Genomic DNA, 15,171 nt, shown 5'->3' with positions numbered 1-15,171 from the left:
AAATAACTCATCAAGTCATAAGCCTCAAACAAGAGGGTCAGATGACAATATAAATCAACAGACACGAGGTTTTTACTGATGTTTAAATCATCAAATCATCATCAAACATGACTGGTGTCAGGTTTAGATTCATAACCCTAATCATCGCTCATCTAGCTCAACATGAGGATAAAGGTCGAAAACACACCTACCGCTGACGACTGCAGCTTTTGTAACCTTTACATCTCTATTGTACAGGGGAGATGACGCATCAATAGGAAAGAAGGCATACAAAGCAAACACATGGGGGGAGATGGCCTGTAGTTACGGAGTTAAAGTCAAGCCCAAGGAACGGCAACCACAGTTATAAACACTACTCCACTTAGAAAGGCAATACTTGTATACATGCCCCACGGTGTGTGCGCTGAGGAGTCAGCAGACATGAGTGGTGAGCTGTACAGCACACTGTGTCACATTGGGAAACCTGAGAATTTTCCATCTCAGAGGGGTGGGGATGTTAAAAAAGAGCACAGGTTCCCCCTGAGTCGGTAGGAAAGTGACCACACGCCGCTGCAGTGCAGGCTGTCTGGACATCGGTGTGGCCTCACCATCACAGCCAGGACGACGCTCACAGTACCTGTACGCCGTGAGTACGCTGCACTGCACAAACACAGTGCAACCATAGAGCAGATCCACCTTCTAGTCTGGGATTTTAGGGAAAACTTCATTTATACCATTTGTTTGAAATTTGTTTAAAAATGCTAAGTGTTCTTCATTTTAACTGTGTCTAAACTTAATCTATTACTCTATAATCTCAAATTATCTTGAGAAATGACAAAAATAAACAATATGACTGATGACAAATATATATGACTGTCAGGCATTTGATCGCCAGGATGAATTTTTTGCTGCTTTTCCCTGCCACGATTTGTGTGAATGGGACTTCTCTGTGATGACATTAAGGGGAAAGGATTTGTCACTCGTGTGTGGGATTGTGTGGTGCTGGCCATCATCTGATTAAAGGGGAGGAAACAGAAGTGAAAATCAGGTTGTTTCCAGGGAAGTGATGTTGTTAAGCTCAAGGCAGAATTTCTGGCCAAAAGACAGGGATCTGCTAGAAATCTGCAGAGGGAACAGATGGATACACAGTACAAATGAATTATTTGACTCTATACATAATAAAATAATGCAGCCAACACCAAACAACTATTCTGGACTAAACCAGTGGTGTGACTATACTATGTAAACAATGGAACAGGGCAATGCTTTGAATTGTAATAAACTAAATTTCATAATTGATTATTATAAAAAACAGGATTTCAAATTTTGTTTTATTCTATTGTTAATACTATGAGCTAATGTCGCTGACCTCTGGGCTTAGTGGCTTTTGTTACTCATCCTATGTGGAGGTGATGGTAAACCCCCCTCATTATTTTGGTCTTGGGGGCGGGATTAAACTGTGACGTCACAGGTTTTACAATCCACAGAGCATAAATTAAGGCGAAGCATCTGCTAAACTGTGGTTGAGGAACCAACTTGGGTCCCAGCACCAGAAGTCAGTTTCCATATATTAGTCCCAGATCTTTATAATTAGGATACTTTAAAGTGACACTTTGTTGATGCTACTCTTCAGCTGTGCTCGTCTCTAGTTACTAACTCAAGGTAGTAAACTGACTATAACTAACCACATTCTGTCTCTTAGATGTCACACTCCTCAGAAATCACTACAAACTGTGTTTTATTTCAGATTGTGTGCGCAAGCAGATTGCCACCATGGTTCGTCTGGCAATGATGATGTGTGTGGTGGCTATTAAATGTGTTTATGGAAGACGTCCATTGCCTCCTCTTCCAATGAAAGGTGATATATATATATATATATATATATATATATATATATATATAATAAAAAAAAACATCAATTATAGTAGGTGGAGTTAAAAAAATGCTGCTTTCTCTGCCAAGTATTCTTTCCAGCATCATTTAAGGACAAGTTGTAACCATAATATTTTAGGTTTGGGTTCTGTTTAACTTGCAGGTGGCTGCTATCATGTGTTTTCGGAGCTGGATGTATACAAAGTGGAGGATGAAGCTGTAATTCTTGCCTTTCCAATATTTGAGAGTGTGCTTGAAGTACGCAACATCGCCCCTCCAACAGCGAGTTATATCATCACCAAGGCCAACGGCACGGAGGCCGCATCCCATCAGGCCGAGGGCCGGGTCCAGCAACATAACAGACAGCTGTGGTTCCTGCCAGTGCAGGTGTCAGATGCAGGAGAATACATCTGTACTTACAGGTAACAATTACAGCTGGAGGAAAACACTCCTCACCTGTACAGCCATTTTTATAAATTTGTATTGGATTTGTGTAACTGTTGCTTCCAGAAATGAAACCTACTGTGTCACTGGGAGTATCACACTGCACGTGTACAAGAGCAGTTCTGTGGATGTGGATATGGTTTCGTATTCGATCTCAGCCACAGTGGGAGAGAATCTGACATGCGAATGTCCATCGCTACACAACTTCAACAGAACACTGATAAAGTGGCATAAGGTGGGAGGACAAACTATTTATAGGCTTTTTTAGAATTTAGCACCAACAACTAAGATAATCTAAACCCTGACTCCATTCAGTGATGGTTGCTCCACGCGTTTCTCATGAGTGACGTTAAATGTATTTCTGGACAGACATCCAGCCCCACTGCCCTTCACCGAGCAAGAAAGGGTTCCTTTCACCAGGACCAAGGTAATCTAAAGATTCCGGCTGTGAAGAGGTCACACGCAGGTGTGTACACCTGTCAGCTCAGTGTGCTCATCAACAACCAGCAGTACAAAGTCAGCCGACTCATTAAGCTCGATGTGGAAGGTGGGTGATCATCATATTGCATCAAGAAAAAAAGAGGTTTATAACTAATGTGAGTTAAAGATCCAAACGACTATGTACTGTACAGAAACTCAAAATTATGTCTTACAACAGTAACAGTCAACTCTGAGACTGCTCTGCCCTCTACTGGTCAAATGCACTCATTGCACTGGCCTAACGCAGGCACGAAGGCTTCTCAGTCTCCAAGACACAAATCACATTACCTTCATTTGAAGTAGTATGAAATGAGCTACTGCTATTAAAATCTAAGAAAGCTTGGATTTATTTTCATCACTGTGAATTTGTGTCCATTACTGTAGGTTCAAATCCTGAAATGACCACTGCACCTGACCGAGTTCCAACCAGCAGCTACAGTACGGTTCACTGTGAGTTTATTGGAACACCTTATTTGCTTTAGAAGTTGTCTGTTTGTATTGTCAGTCTGAAATATAATTACAACTCTTCTCTTTACATCTTCAGTAAATCAACCACCTGTGATTCTTTCCCCACTAAATGGATCAATTTTTGAAAGTCCACATGGTGAGTAATGTTACGTGCTCATTCATATGGTTCATAAATAAATGAATAGATTACAAAAAAATGTAAAACAACTGACCTCTGATTTGTCGTAGGCTCAGGACTGGAGCTGTTTTGCACAGTGCTCACTGAATGTGAAAAGTCAGAATCCACCATAGTCACATGGATGGTTAACGGCCGATCAGCCCAGCTATACAGAGATGGCCGGATCCTACAGAGGGAACGGAAGTGAGTGTTCTGATCTGTCAGTATTGCCAATACAGAGCAGCTTAATTATGTTGTAGTTACAGCATTTATTATTTAAAAAAAATCTGAAATTACCAGGAAAATACAAAAATCTAAGCCCTGTTATCAGCTTTAATGGACATCTACTATATGATTGTCTCACTGTTTCCAGGATAACCAAGTTGGCTGCTGGGTGTATGATTGATGTGGGACTTGCTATTGTAGCAATGACAGAGGACGATGTGAAGGCCGAGCTTAAATGTATCACCCAGAACCAAGGAGGAAGACGAGAAGCTGTCGTACAGCTCCAGCTTGAGGGTGAGTGTTTAATGCGTCTACTGTACATGAATGCGACACCTTAAAATGTGTGCAAATAAATGTAATTCAACAGTTAGAAATTGTATCAGACTGGCAATTCCCAAAATTTCAAACGGGTGTATCCATCTTTTTATTTGGTGATGAGATGCTAAAAGCCTGGCACATTCATTCACCTTCATCTCTGTCTCTGCAGATGCTACATTTACTTGGCTGGTGGTAGCTGCCGTGGCCGTCTCCTGCCTCCTGACAGTGGTGTCTGTCTTCCTCTACGCTCTCTTCAAGCCTAAAAGGAAAAAGAAAATGGATTACATTCTGGCTCGGCAGAACAGCATCTTCTAGCTCTGTTAGCGTACACATGCTGTGAAGAAGCAAAGATCCTCCATAGATGACTGTTTTTGTCGTCCATTGTACAAATATGATGTGTGGTGGCTCAACTACTGTATGTTGTGTTTTGGTTTACAATTCTCCTTACAGGAACTCAGTGTTTGTTACACGTGCTACAGTAACACATTGTATCAGTTGTACTCACTTTATTCCTGTATATTTTATGTTACACTCCATCAATTGCAATGCAATCAGAATTGCAGCCAACGTTATCGACACCTCACCAATGTGTTTTACGCGTGTTTGCATAGGCTCTGCACATCTCCATGCCTGCATGTTAATCAAACATCAGTAGAAGAATAAATAAACTCAGGGTTAAACTTTTTTCCTGTTATGGTCAGTGCTGCCTGCTTCCCAGCAGAACACAGCGTAGTGGATGACGGAGGCTACCACAGAGTGATAGAATGTCCTTAATATGGCCTGCACATTCCAAAGGACCTCAGTCTCCTCAGGAGGTGGAGGCGACTTTGGCCCTTTTTGTACAGGGCATCAGTGTTATTAGTCCAGTCCAGTTCATGGTTAAAGTGAACACCCAGGTACTTAGAACTGTCCACAGTCTCACCGGTGCGTGATGTATTGCGCTCGTCAACAAAGTCCCTGATGACTGACCTGCATTCCAGCTCGTTCCCCTCAGACTCAGCCAACAATGGATGAATCTCTGTTCTCTCCATGGTCAAAGATGGTCTTTAGCCCCTCCACACATCTGACTTTTCCCTGTAGCTTTTCTTGGCCTGCCTGGTCTTGTACTTGAGTTCACGCTGAACTCTCCGCTGCTCCTCTATGTCCCTAGACAAAAGCCCACTTCTTCAGGGCTTTAAGTTCAGGGGTCACACCCAGGGCTTGTTATTGGAGAAGCACCTCACCCTCCGGGTTCGGTACCGTGTTCTCCACACACAAGTTGATGTAGTCCGTGATGCAGTGGATCAGGCCGTTGATGTCTTTACCATGAGAGCTGCAGCGTGTCTCCCAGTCAGTGGTCTGGAAACAGTCTCTTCAGGCCTCATCAGTCCATACTCTCAGACTTTTTCTGTGTTGGTTCTCTTCTCAGTGTGTATTCCAGGAGCAGATGTACCAGGTTGTGATCAGAGCGGCCAAGTGGGGGGAGAGGTTAGTGGCTGTGTGCGCCCTTAACGTTTGCATACAGTAGGTCCAGCATGTTTTTGACCCTGGTGTGGCACCTCACGTACAGGGTGAAAAAATCAGGAGGGTGGACGAGAGAGACACGTGGTTAAAGTAGCTGCCGATAAGTAGGAGCGCATGTGGATGCCATGTCTGCATCCGCCTCTCCGCTCCGTGCAGTCGCTCACACGCTGCAGCGTCGGCCGAGGGTGGGATGTACACAGCGAGCACAATCACATGTGAAAACTCCCTCGGGTTGTAGTAGGGCCAGATGCCGACAGCTCAATGCCTCTGGTGCAGAACTGTCGCAAAACATCGCCGCACCATCTCCCTTGTTCTTCCCGGTTTCTCTCACGCTTCACGCTCCCGTCTGCCCGGACAAGTTTAAAACCCTCCAGGGCAACCACTGAGTCCGGCGTCGATGTGTTCAGCCACATCTCCGCAAAACACGATGCTACCTCCATTTGCTCTCCTGTAGCAGACATCCCGTTCTGTATTTTTAGGTGGAGGAAAAGAAAAAAAAATAATAATAATTAATTAATAAACGCGCACACACACACACACACACACACACACACACACACACACACACACACACACACACACACACACACACACACACACACACACACACACACACACACACACAAATCTGTAAGTCTAAAATGTTGTAAGGGGATATTGATTCAACTTTATGGTGATACCAACTTTGTGTGGTGTTGTTAAACTGTGTTGCATTGTGGTAAGAGGTGTTTCTTCACTCACTTCCTTGTTCACTGCACTGAGAAAAAAAAGAACAGTCCAGTGTTTTGTTGTGTGACACTTTACTGGGTTTATTGTATTTTGTCATTACTTATATTGGTTATTTGTGTGTGTCAGATCGCTTCAAATTTTAGCCACCAGAGGTCCCTATATGACAGTGTTTAAAACTGTAGCGCACCACAGAAAACAGGGATCATATTAAATTGGACAGGCTACAACTGAAGACACAGAGCACTGTAACAGTATGTTGATACCATTTAACCAGTCTACTTAAAAAAAAAAACAATAGCTATGTCTATGTCTGGTGTGAAGCATATAAACAGCTAGATCCAGTCCGGTCTCCTCCCAGTTATTGCTCAACACGTTGGGACACCAGCAGGCTTTCAAAAGATTCCTGCAAAGGAAATTGCAACATGTGCTCTAGTCTCCACAGAAGAGGAAGTTAAATCTGGGGAGGACACGTCTGAGCTTAGCTTTTAGATTAAAGGAAAAAAAACAAACATGTTTTTTACAGGACATTCATGTGACCTGAAGTGGCTAATGCCTTTACAGAAGGACTAGGACCACATCAGACCGGTGAGTCTACTTCCATTAATAGTAACTGGAGCTGGGAGCTGTATGATAAAAGTCACTTCAGGATTACTACGCGTCACATTGCTACACAACCGGCTGCTCCATAGCCGCATGATGGGAACACAAGTACCTGAATTTCATTGCGTTTTGCTCATAGAACCCTGCATGGATCTCCACCTTACCGTTAATATATCTCATGAAAGTCTCCTGTAAGTTTAACAATGTGTAAACATGTCTATAGATGGTGAGTGTTCCAGGTGTACCTGGCTGTTCAACACCTTTAATTACTTTGGATCAGGTTTGGCAGCGGGACCTTTCGAAAAGCTCTGTTCTCAACGTAAAACAGTTCTGGATCTCACATTTTGTTTCATGAAGCAGTTACTTAATCCTAGATCAAGTCATTTAAATGACACATTCCAAAGAGGGCAAATCACAAGCATCCGAATATCAGATAAAATCTGATTTGCAGAGCAGAAAATCACAGTATATTAAAAGTCCATGGATCTATTACACAACTAAAGCTAATGGTGCTGTCCTGTGTGTTTTTTTTAAATATTCACTGCATATTAAGCTCACATGCTTTCAAAGCAACAAAAAAAAAAAAAAAAAAGATATTAACTCAAGGGGTTGTGGTCGAGCATAAGTGACTCAAACAAACACACGTTTACCACGGAGATTCCTCCGTCTGATGGGGCAGTCCAGGAGCACCTTCACACCAATTAAGTGATGGGAGCCAAATGCTTATCTAACTACTACAACATTTTATTAGGTCTATTTACTTGCTTAACCATGAAACGATTACCATTATTATTAGTGGTATTTTGGCCATTCAGACTTACTCTGGATGGCCAAGAGTTATGGGAAGACAGGAACACTGAGTTGAGAGGGGCAAGTAAACAACAGCTTCCTCATCTTTGTGCTTTCATCAATTGCAGTAAAACAGACTTGTTGACTTACGGTCAAGGCTCTACATGCAGGGGTTGGAGGTGAAGTTTCCTCTGTTCTCTTATGTAAACGCTTTCATCCTTCCTACTTCTATTTGAAGCCTTAATGTTGATTTCTCTAGAGGTTAGCGTTCATATTCTTACTCAAGGACAGTTGTTTTTTTGGATTTCCCATATTGTATATAAACCCATCTATTGGAGGTATTAAAGCTATTAATATCACAGATTTATATTTACATATTAAAGAGTTACAGAAGTTGATTAAGTAGAGGTTTTCTCAGTCGTTCGTGTGCATTCAGCACATCTGAAACAAACGGAGGACACCTCGTGCAAGTCATAACATTTTACAAACAGAAACTAACGGACAGTAATCACTGTGTAAAGCAGGGGACTTGAAACCTGTAGATTCTTTAGATGACTAATGTTTTAACCAAGACTTAAACAATGCATTTACTGTACATCTTAATTGATGCATTTTACATCATTAAAATGATTGTGGTCACAACTGGCACACACAAACCAATAAAACATTACAGAGAAACTGACTGTACACCAGAACCAGTGTCGGCCTCGATGCCAAGCCTCAAGGATGACTGCATCAAGCAACTGGCATCTGTAATTTCAAGGTGGTTAAACAACAAAGGCCACAAAAATTCTGTTCAGAATCAGATGTTGCGAATGTTTTACACTTAATTGAGATTAAAATAAAGGCAAAATAAAGAAATACATATTAAGCATTAAGCACTGAGAACCTAGGTTTCAGTTCTCCTCTCAAGTTGGAACCACATCCTCCTCCCCTCCAGTTTTCTGCTTTTCTTAGCATTTCTTCTTCGCTCTAAGAACATTAGAATCTAAAACACAGTAATGTTTCTCCAAGCACCTTTTTAGGAAAATAATTGTCTGACTTTTGTTTTACAGGCTAAGATCATTAAATGCTAAAAAAAGATGAAGCTAAAATAGACCTTTATTCATCCCACAATGGGGAAATTATGCAATTAATCCATATCAATTATTCACAAATCCTTATTTTAACTACTCTGAAAACAAATATGACATGATCTCTAAAGTTTGTTTTCTGACAGAAAAATTGACAATTGCATCAATAAATAATGTTGCCTGCAATTATTCCAGGCCTGTATCTCAGTGATAAAACCTTAACTATCTTGTACGACTCCAGAAATGTCATCTGTTTGTTGTGATTAGTCATACTGTACAAAGCAACATCATGACTTCACATTTCACAATAAAGATAAACTGGTCAGAACAAATGCAGGTGAAAGTTAACATCCTCCTGCTGTGGCAGCCGGCTCATGTTTGCTGTAATACTGAATCACGATAGGGATCTAAATAAGCATGATGATTCATATTGGGCTGAGCTAAGCGTTTTATGTTTTTCCTGTTTAACATTGAATTATGAGATTAAAATCAGTGTCGTTAATTAAGCTATTGCACTCTCTCTACTTCCTCATGTTGGGACAACCTTGGACCTGTGATCACTTTGCGCTGTGTTGCAACCTCAGTTCTACAAACAGATGGGCAAAGGTCGCATGGATGAGCAAATCTATAGACCAACAAGTCAACTACCACTTCACTGAAAGCAAACACAAGTAAAACACTTGTTCCTTTCTGTCAGTTTGTTGTAGTGAAATCAAGCATTGCACAAAACTGTTCAGGAAGCGAGGCCAGTTTCCCAAGCAGTTCTGCATGATTTCTGTCATGCAAGCACTTTCCACATCCTTCGATTTCAGTTTACAAGACGTCACTTTGCCAGTATGTTATACTGCAGAACACCCACAGTCTAAATATTTCAGGAAATATTTCTTTAACAAACACTAGTAAATATTTCTATTTAACACACAACCTCCACCCCCCCTCGTCTATGCTTCCTGTCCTTGTGCAGAATAAACACTCTGCTAATGATATTTACACCATCCTTTCACACCTTCCAGCCAAGTGCTGTTACCAGGAACCAGCGTCTCCAGTCATGTTGCTTTGGTGATCATTGTCCTCTGCCTTAAAAGGATCCAAGAGCTTACTCTGAATCTGGCAGAGTAGCAGGATCTCATTCCAGATGCTACTTTAAACAACCACATTTGATCACTGCAAGAGACAAAAGGTTGTACCTACATCAGAACTGAAAGGAGACCCTGGGTGCACTAATTCTGTTTCACCATGCCAAGTGTCACTTAAAATACATGTAGAAAGGTTCAACGTTCGTTCCCTCAGGGTTAAAAAGCAGAAGTGGCCATAAAAAGGGACTAAAAAAAGATAAGTACACAACTCAGCCTGGGAAGGAATTTGTGCCCCTATGGGCAGCTTCAGTTCAAACTGATTTATAGAGCAACTATTCACAACAAATCTTATCTCAGGGCACTTGACAAGGTACAAGGTTTGAGACCTTACCTTGTTAGTAGACAGTACAAATAGATAGAAAAATACAGCCCAGTATGAGCGACTCCCACCAGCCTAAGTTTATAGCAGATTGTTCAAATTGTCCTGAATACTGGCCAAAACCAAAAATAAATAAAAATTTTGGAAATTCAGTTAAATCCCCAAGACATACACTTAACTGTAACCACTGCAGTCTCTAATGTCTGACTTCAGAGTCACCAGTGTCTTTCATAGTTTCCTGGCAGAAAGCTATACTTCCCTCGCCTTAATACTATAGTTAACTACAGATTTGGTTAACACCAATATGTGAGAATGACGTCATATATGGATGCATCAGTCTGAGCCACAGCTTCACCAGTTGCACAACCAACCACGCACACCTCTAGGCTGATGGTAGCTAGGAAAAACATGTGTCCTGTTCATGTGACTCAGATTTTGATTCAACTTTCAACAGTTTCCTGTGTCTTACTCCCACATCGTTGCTCACAGGAGGCTGAGGAGGCTGAACTCTTCCCACGCTCCTCTCTCCCTGGACTTGTGCCAGACAAAAAATTTAAGTACTTAAGGCCTCTCTTTGCAGCTCAACCACTAGTTCCCCAGCTTTTGCACTGCAGTCAATACAGCACCTGGGGGGGATGGTGTGGTTTAGAGAATGATCATGCATTTAGAGTGTTCATTCACAAGCAGTACCAGACACATTTCCTTGGTCTGAAGCAGGATTTAGAAATATTGAGCACAAGCATTACACAGCAGTTTCCACACAAAGTGCCAGCACATATTTCACATACTCACACCACACACACACGTGTGTGTGTGTGAGTGGTGGTGGGGAGGAGCTAGACACTACAGCAGACATGTTAGTCAGGATAATGTGTGTCTGAAAGGGGAAACAGTTTTTGATGATTACTACTCTGTTTTCTGTCAGTCTCACTGAATAGTAGTGTGAATTGTAGGGTTCTGTTAATAAACTGTTGATATGTGTGTTTTCAGCCATGGGCTGGAGATCATCACCAGAGGGCCTTCTGATTCTGCTCAGGCTATGTGGGATATGTACAGTTGTTGTACTGGGTGAGATGAATCACTGTTTTTGTTAGAACCAAATACAACACCGCCTAAGACCAATCACCAGAAAAAACAGTTTAATTTTCAACTAATGTCCCGGTGTCTATTGCAGAGAACTGTACTGACTACAAAACCCAGTTTGAGAGGGTTTTCTCTGTTCCGGGAGATATGGCTATGCTCAATAGCACCATAGTGGCTCCAGATGTGTTCGACTTTAGAACCATCCCATACAGCATCACGTGGTACGTCACAAAAACTGGTCAAGAAATGAGCAACCAAACCGGTCGAATCCTGATACGTGGAGAGACTCTGTGGTTTCTTAATGTAACCCTGGATGATGATGGCGAATATGAGACAATACTGAGGTATGTCAGCACCAGCAGAAACAATAAATTAAAATAATTTAATGACTTATAAAATGAGAGGTTGGCAGCAGTTTATTGTCTAGTGACAGACTTCCCTAAGATATGTTCTCATCTTGTTGAGAATAATAGACATTGTCTGCCTATACCTTTTACAGAACTCCTTTTTGGTGCTACAAACAAGCCACTAAGCTTGTAGTCAATCTGACCGTCACAGGTGAATGTGGAAGACCACTTAGAAGTAATCAACCACTCACGAGCGGAGTCAGCGACAGGTTGGCGTGCCCTCTGCCGGATTATATCACAAAACTAAGAAGTTACAACATCACTACCTCCCTCGTTTGGTACAGGGTGAGTCATTGGAGTCTTTTTAAGATGTGACAAAAATAATCTTTAAATTATTGGAGTTTACTCCAGATGTCAAATTGTTGTATTCACCCAAATTACAACAGAATAAAACACAATACTCATATTGTCTTAAACAACATTTAAGACAAACTTCGTCCAGTCCACCATATACCGTATACACATACAGTCTACCAGATTATGGAAGTCTCAGATTAAGCACTTCACATAAAACACATGTAAAATGCTAAATATTTATTATAGAAGTAGAAACAACATACCTGAACACATTCTGTGATCCCCAGATCAATTCCCCAACCCACTCACTGAGCTATTTGTGTGTCTGAGTGACTATCAAAATGTAGCATTTCTTTAAAAACATAGAAAAAGAAAAAGACTCACATTTTCCTCCTTCATCTAGGGTTGTGACCCTATCGAGGATGGGCAAGCCTATACCTACAGTGACCTCGAACTGATGATAAGTAGGGTGAAGGATCAAGATGACACCTTCTTCACCTGTACTCTGAAGTTCACCCTTGGAGGCATCACGGGTTCTGTGTCGGAGACGATTCAAGCTGAGTTCATAAGTGAGAACAATGCTTATTTGAATGTGCAAGAAATAAACCTGAAGTCACAGTCACAGAAGTCACAGTTTCTCAAGCTTTGTTACAGTGTTTAAATTGAGTCTTCTTGGTTTCTTTTGTTAGAGGAGTACTCTTTGGTCCCACAAATGCATGAACCAGCAAATGAAGTAATCAAGGCACAACTCGGTAAAAATACAACATTATGTTACATGCTAATACAAACAGCATTATGTTTGGTTTGGTATGACATTTATTAGTCTGTTTAACTAGGAAATACACATTTGTAATTATATGTTAACATTTGTTTTATTTGTTTAGGTTCCAGTTTCAGCAAGCGGTGCCTTGTTTTTGTGCCAGGAACTGAAAATGGCTTTGTCGATATCTTCTGGTTTAATGGAACCACATTAGTTAGCCCCTCTGAGCGGGTCTTTGTATCTGAACAACGGTCAGCATCCTTAGCTTATGAATCATCCTATTAGCTGTTATGCTACAGTTTACGTTAAGCCTTTAATCTAGCACAATAACACAGCATTACTTTTCTGTCTGCCTGTAACAGTATGTGGAGGCAGGAAGTTCCCAGCAGTGGCACATGGTTAGAGCGGCAACTGACATTTACTGAACTGAAGGAGAAGGATTTTCACACCAACTACACTTGTCAAGCATACAGTTTCAGAGGCCATCCCAAGGGCAACTTCATTCTGCTACCAGCAGGTAAAAAACACACTCTCAAATGAAAATGAAACTCTTCAGTGCCTTTCCTTAATGAGCCAGTCAAGAGAACAATGATGACATTATGCAACGTCAGTGTTTAACCAATAGGAAATGATAAAAGGATTTAAAAAAAAACTGTAGAAGACCTGACTTAAAGTCATGTGTGGCATTTATTCTTGCAGAACCAGACATCACTATTCCCATTGGATCTGTGCTTGGATGTGTGATGATCCTCTTTATCATCAGCACAATTCTTTATTACACTTTTAAGGTTGACATTGTGCTGCAGTTCAGGACAGCGTTTCCCCATTTCTACGTAAACAAAGGTAGTGCTCCACTGCAATAAGCCTTGTGCTTTTTATAATACAATATAGTGAAGGCTGTTTCATATATTTTACACACACACACTTGATTAGACATTTGTTTTCCTTTCAGATTTGGATGGGAAGCTGTACGACGCTTATGTGGCATACCCAGAACACTGTGCAGTTGGATTCAGCCAAGAAGTGGAGAAATTTGCCCTTCACACACTACCTCAAGTCTTAGAAAATGCATGTGGCTACAAACTTTTCATAGCAGGCCGTGACTGTCTCCCTGGACAGGGTAGGTGGCTCACATGGTAGGGCACTGTACTATTACTGGCCACGATAGGCCCAGATAATCGTCTCTAGCATCTCATCATCTTTGTTTACCCCTTGCAGCCATCATAGACTCAGTGGAAGAGAACATACAAGCCAGTCGCCGCCTCCTTCTGCTCTACACGGCCTCCACATTCACGAGCAAAAGGCACACAAGCAGCACCAGCAGCAATAACAACAACATCATTTCTAATAATAACTTAAACAGCGACCGTAAGACCAATGACGACAGCCACAGCACAAGTTACAAAGAAAACGATGACATTTATCCTGATTCAAGACAACAAATAGAGTGTGTGGCAGGAATGCACAGAGCCTTGCTGGAAGGATCCCTTAAGGTAAGACAAAACTGACAGCATATATTATGCACTAAAACCAAATTTTTGCATTTTAAAACTACTACTAATACTGTAGGTGGAACTGTTGGACTAATTATCCAGACCTAACAAACTCCAACTTCTGCTTTACAGGTGATTCTGGTTGAGATGGAACAGATCAGCCCAGCCCAGCTGGCTCTCTTCCCAGAGTCAGTGCGTCACCTGAGAAAGAAGCAAGGCGCCGTGTGTTGGTGGAAGAACACAAAGAAGCAGCAAAGGTGGAGGACATGTTCAAAGAGCAGGGAGGACGAGGACAAATGTGGACAGGACACACAGTGGTCACCATCAACTTCCCCTTCTTCCAGGTTTTGGAAGGAGATGAGGTATCATATGCCAGTAAGAGGCAAGAGGGTGATGTACCCTGAGAAAACTGCCCTGCTGAACGTATAATAGGATCGAGACAACTAGGATACTGTGTCAGGTGTACACGCCGAGTGACGGCTACAGCACAGGTTCAGGCTTATAACCTCACCTCTATGCGTGTTTTCCTTCTGCTTGCACCTGTACAGGTAGCATGTTTTACATGTTTAATACTGTACCATGTCTATGTTGTGCTAAAGGCAGAATAATTAGCCAAATAAAAAATTAGAAGGTGGTTTAGGACATGGAAAAAGATCTGATGTAACCCAATTATTTTGTAAGTGTAAAAGAAGGTACAGTATAAATGTATGATAAGTGTAAATATGTAAATGTCAATGTACAGTAAAGGGAAACTGTAATCTTCTACTATTATCTATTTACATACTGTAGTATGTACTGCACAAAGCTGGGAGCACACACTTCAAAATGTTATGTACAGTAAATGTCAAATTTCATAAAATGATGACTTTATGCATAGAAAATATGTAAAGAAAAGAAAGTGGTTGTTTGAAACATATTGATGTGGATAAAAGTAGCTCAAGGAACTCTGATTCAGCCAAATCCTTCTAAACCCACTGCATAGTAATTCATGCTGCAGTTGGGCACATAGGTTCTGTACTAGCTGTGCACATTGTATGCA

General features: G+C 41.4%; 2 protein-coding genes and 1 long non-coding RNA gene across 12 annotated transcripts in view; 2 read left to right on the top strand and 1 right to left on the bottom strand.

Moving 5' to 3' along the window:
* The window catches only part of LOC114847516 (uncharacterized), a 36,982-nt gene that overhangs the window by 7,425 nt on the left and 14,386 nt on the right, over positions 1-15,171 (bottom strand). For 4 of the 8 annotated variants that reach the window (XR_008693437.1, XR_008693436.1, XR_008693439.1 and 1 more), the window contains 2 exons: positions 4,093-4,202; positions 3,456-3,587 (listed from right to left, as the gene is read on the bottom strand). This is a non-coding gene — a long non-coding RNA (uncharacterized LOC114847516). Of the gene's footprint in view, positions 1-3,455; positions 3,588-4,092; positions 4,203-4,912; positions 5,914-10,104; positions 10,825-15,171 lie in introns of those variants that run through there. The other 4 variants (XR_008693433.1, XR_008693432.1, XR_008693434.1 and 1 more) reach the window with 2 other exon arrangements.
* LOC114847515 (interleukin-1 receptor type 2) lies at positions 473-4,627 on the top strand. Of its 2 annotated transcripts, none has more exons than XM_029137348.3 (10): positions 473-625; positions 1,727-1,837; positions 2,015-2,273; positions 2,362-2,530; positions 2,665-2,842; positions 3,160-3,225; positions 3,320-3,379; positions 3,472-3,604; positions 3,774-3,919; positions 4,113-4,627. In XM_029137348.3, exons 2-10 carry the CDS (start codon positions 1,753-1,755, stop codon positions 4,256-4,258), a joined length of 1,242 nt encoding a protein of 413 aa, XP_028993181.1. In that variant the 5' UTR covers positions 473-625; positions 1,727-1,752; the 3' UTR covers positions 4,259-4,627. The 2 variants fall into 2 exon arrangements, with proteins under 2 accessions (XP_028993181.1, XP_028993182.1); XM_029137349.2 differs by lacking the exon at positions 473-625 and adding an exon at positions 682-1,641.
* On the top strand, positions 6,563-15,076 carry LOC114847511 (interleukin-1 receptor-like 2). 2 transcript variants are annotated; one of them, XM_055505183.1, is made up of 13 exons: positions 6,563-6,760; positions 9,222-9,308; positions 11,083-11,160; positions 11,267-11,519; positions 11,675-11,867; positions 12,283-12,448; positions 12,569-12,631; positions 12,764-12,890; positions 13,002-13,156; positions 13,339-13,482; positions 13,592-13,759; positions 13,858-14,132; positions 14,265-15,076. In XM_055505183.1, the coding sequence occupies exons 3-13, from the start codon at positions 11,085-11,087 to the stop codon at positions 14,559-14,561; spliced, it is 1,917 nt and encodes a 638-aa protein (XP_055361158.1). In that variant the 5' UTR covers positions 6,563-6,760; positions 9,222-9,308; positions 11,083-11,084; the 3' UTR covers positions 14,562-15,076. The 2 variants fall into 2 exon arrangements, with proteins under 2 accessions (XP_055361158.1, XP_028993172.1); XM_029137339.3 differs by lacking the exon at positions 9,222-9,308 and having other exon boundaries at positions 6,565-6,760.

This window comes from Betta splendens, chromosome 21, assembly GCF_900634795.4.
Source record: "Betta splendens chromosome 21, fBetSpl5.4, whole genome shotgun sequence".
Classification (NCBI taxonomy): Eukaryota; Metazoa; Chordata; class Actinopteri; order Anabantiformes; family Osphronemidae; genus Betta; species Betta splendens.
Note: the sequence above shows the minus strand (reverse complement) of the source record. Positions and strands in the feature narration are given on the sequence as shown.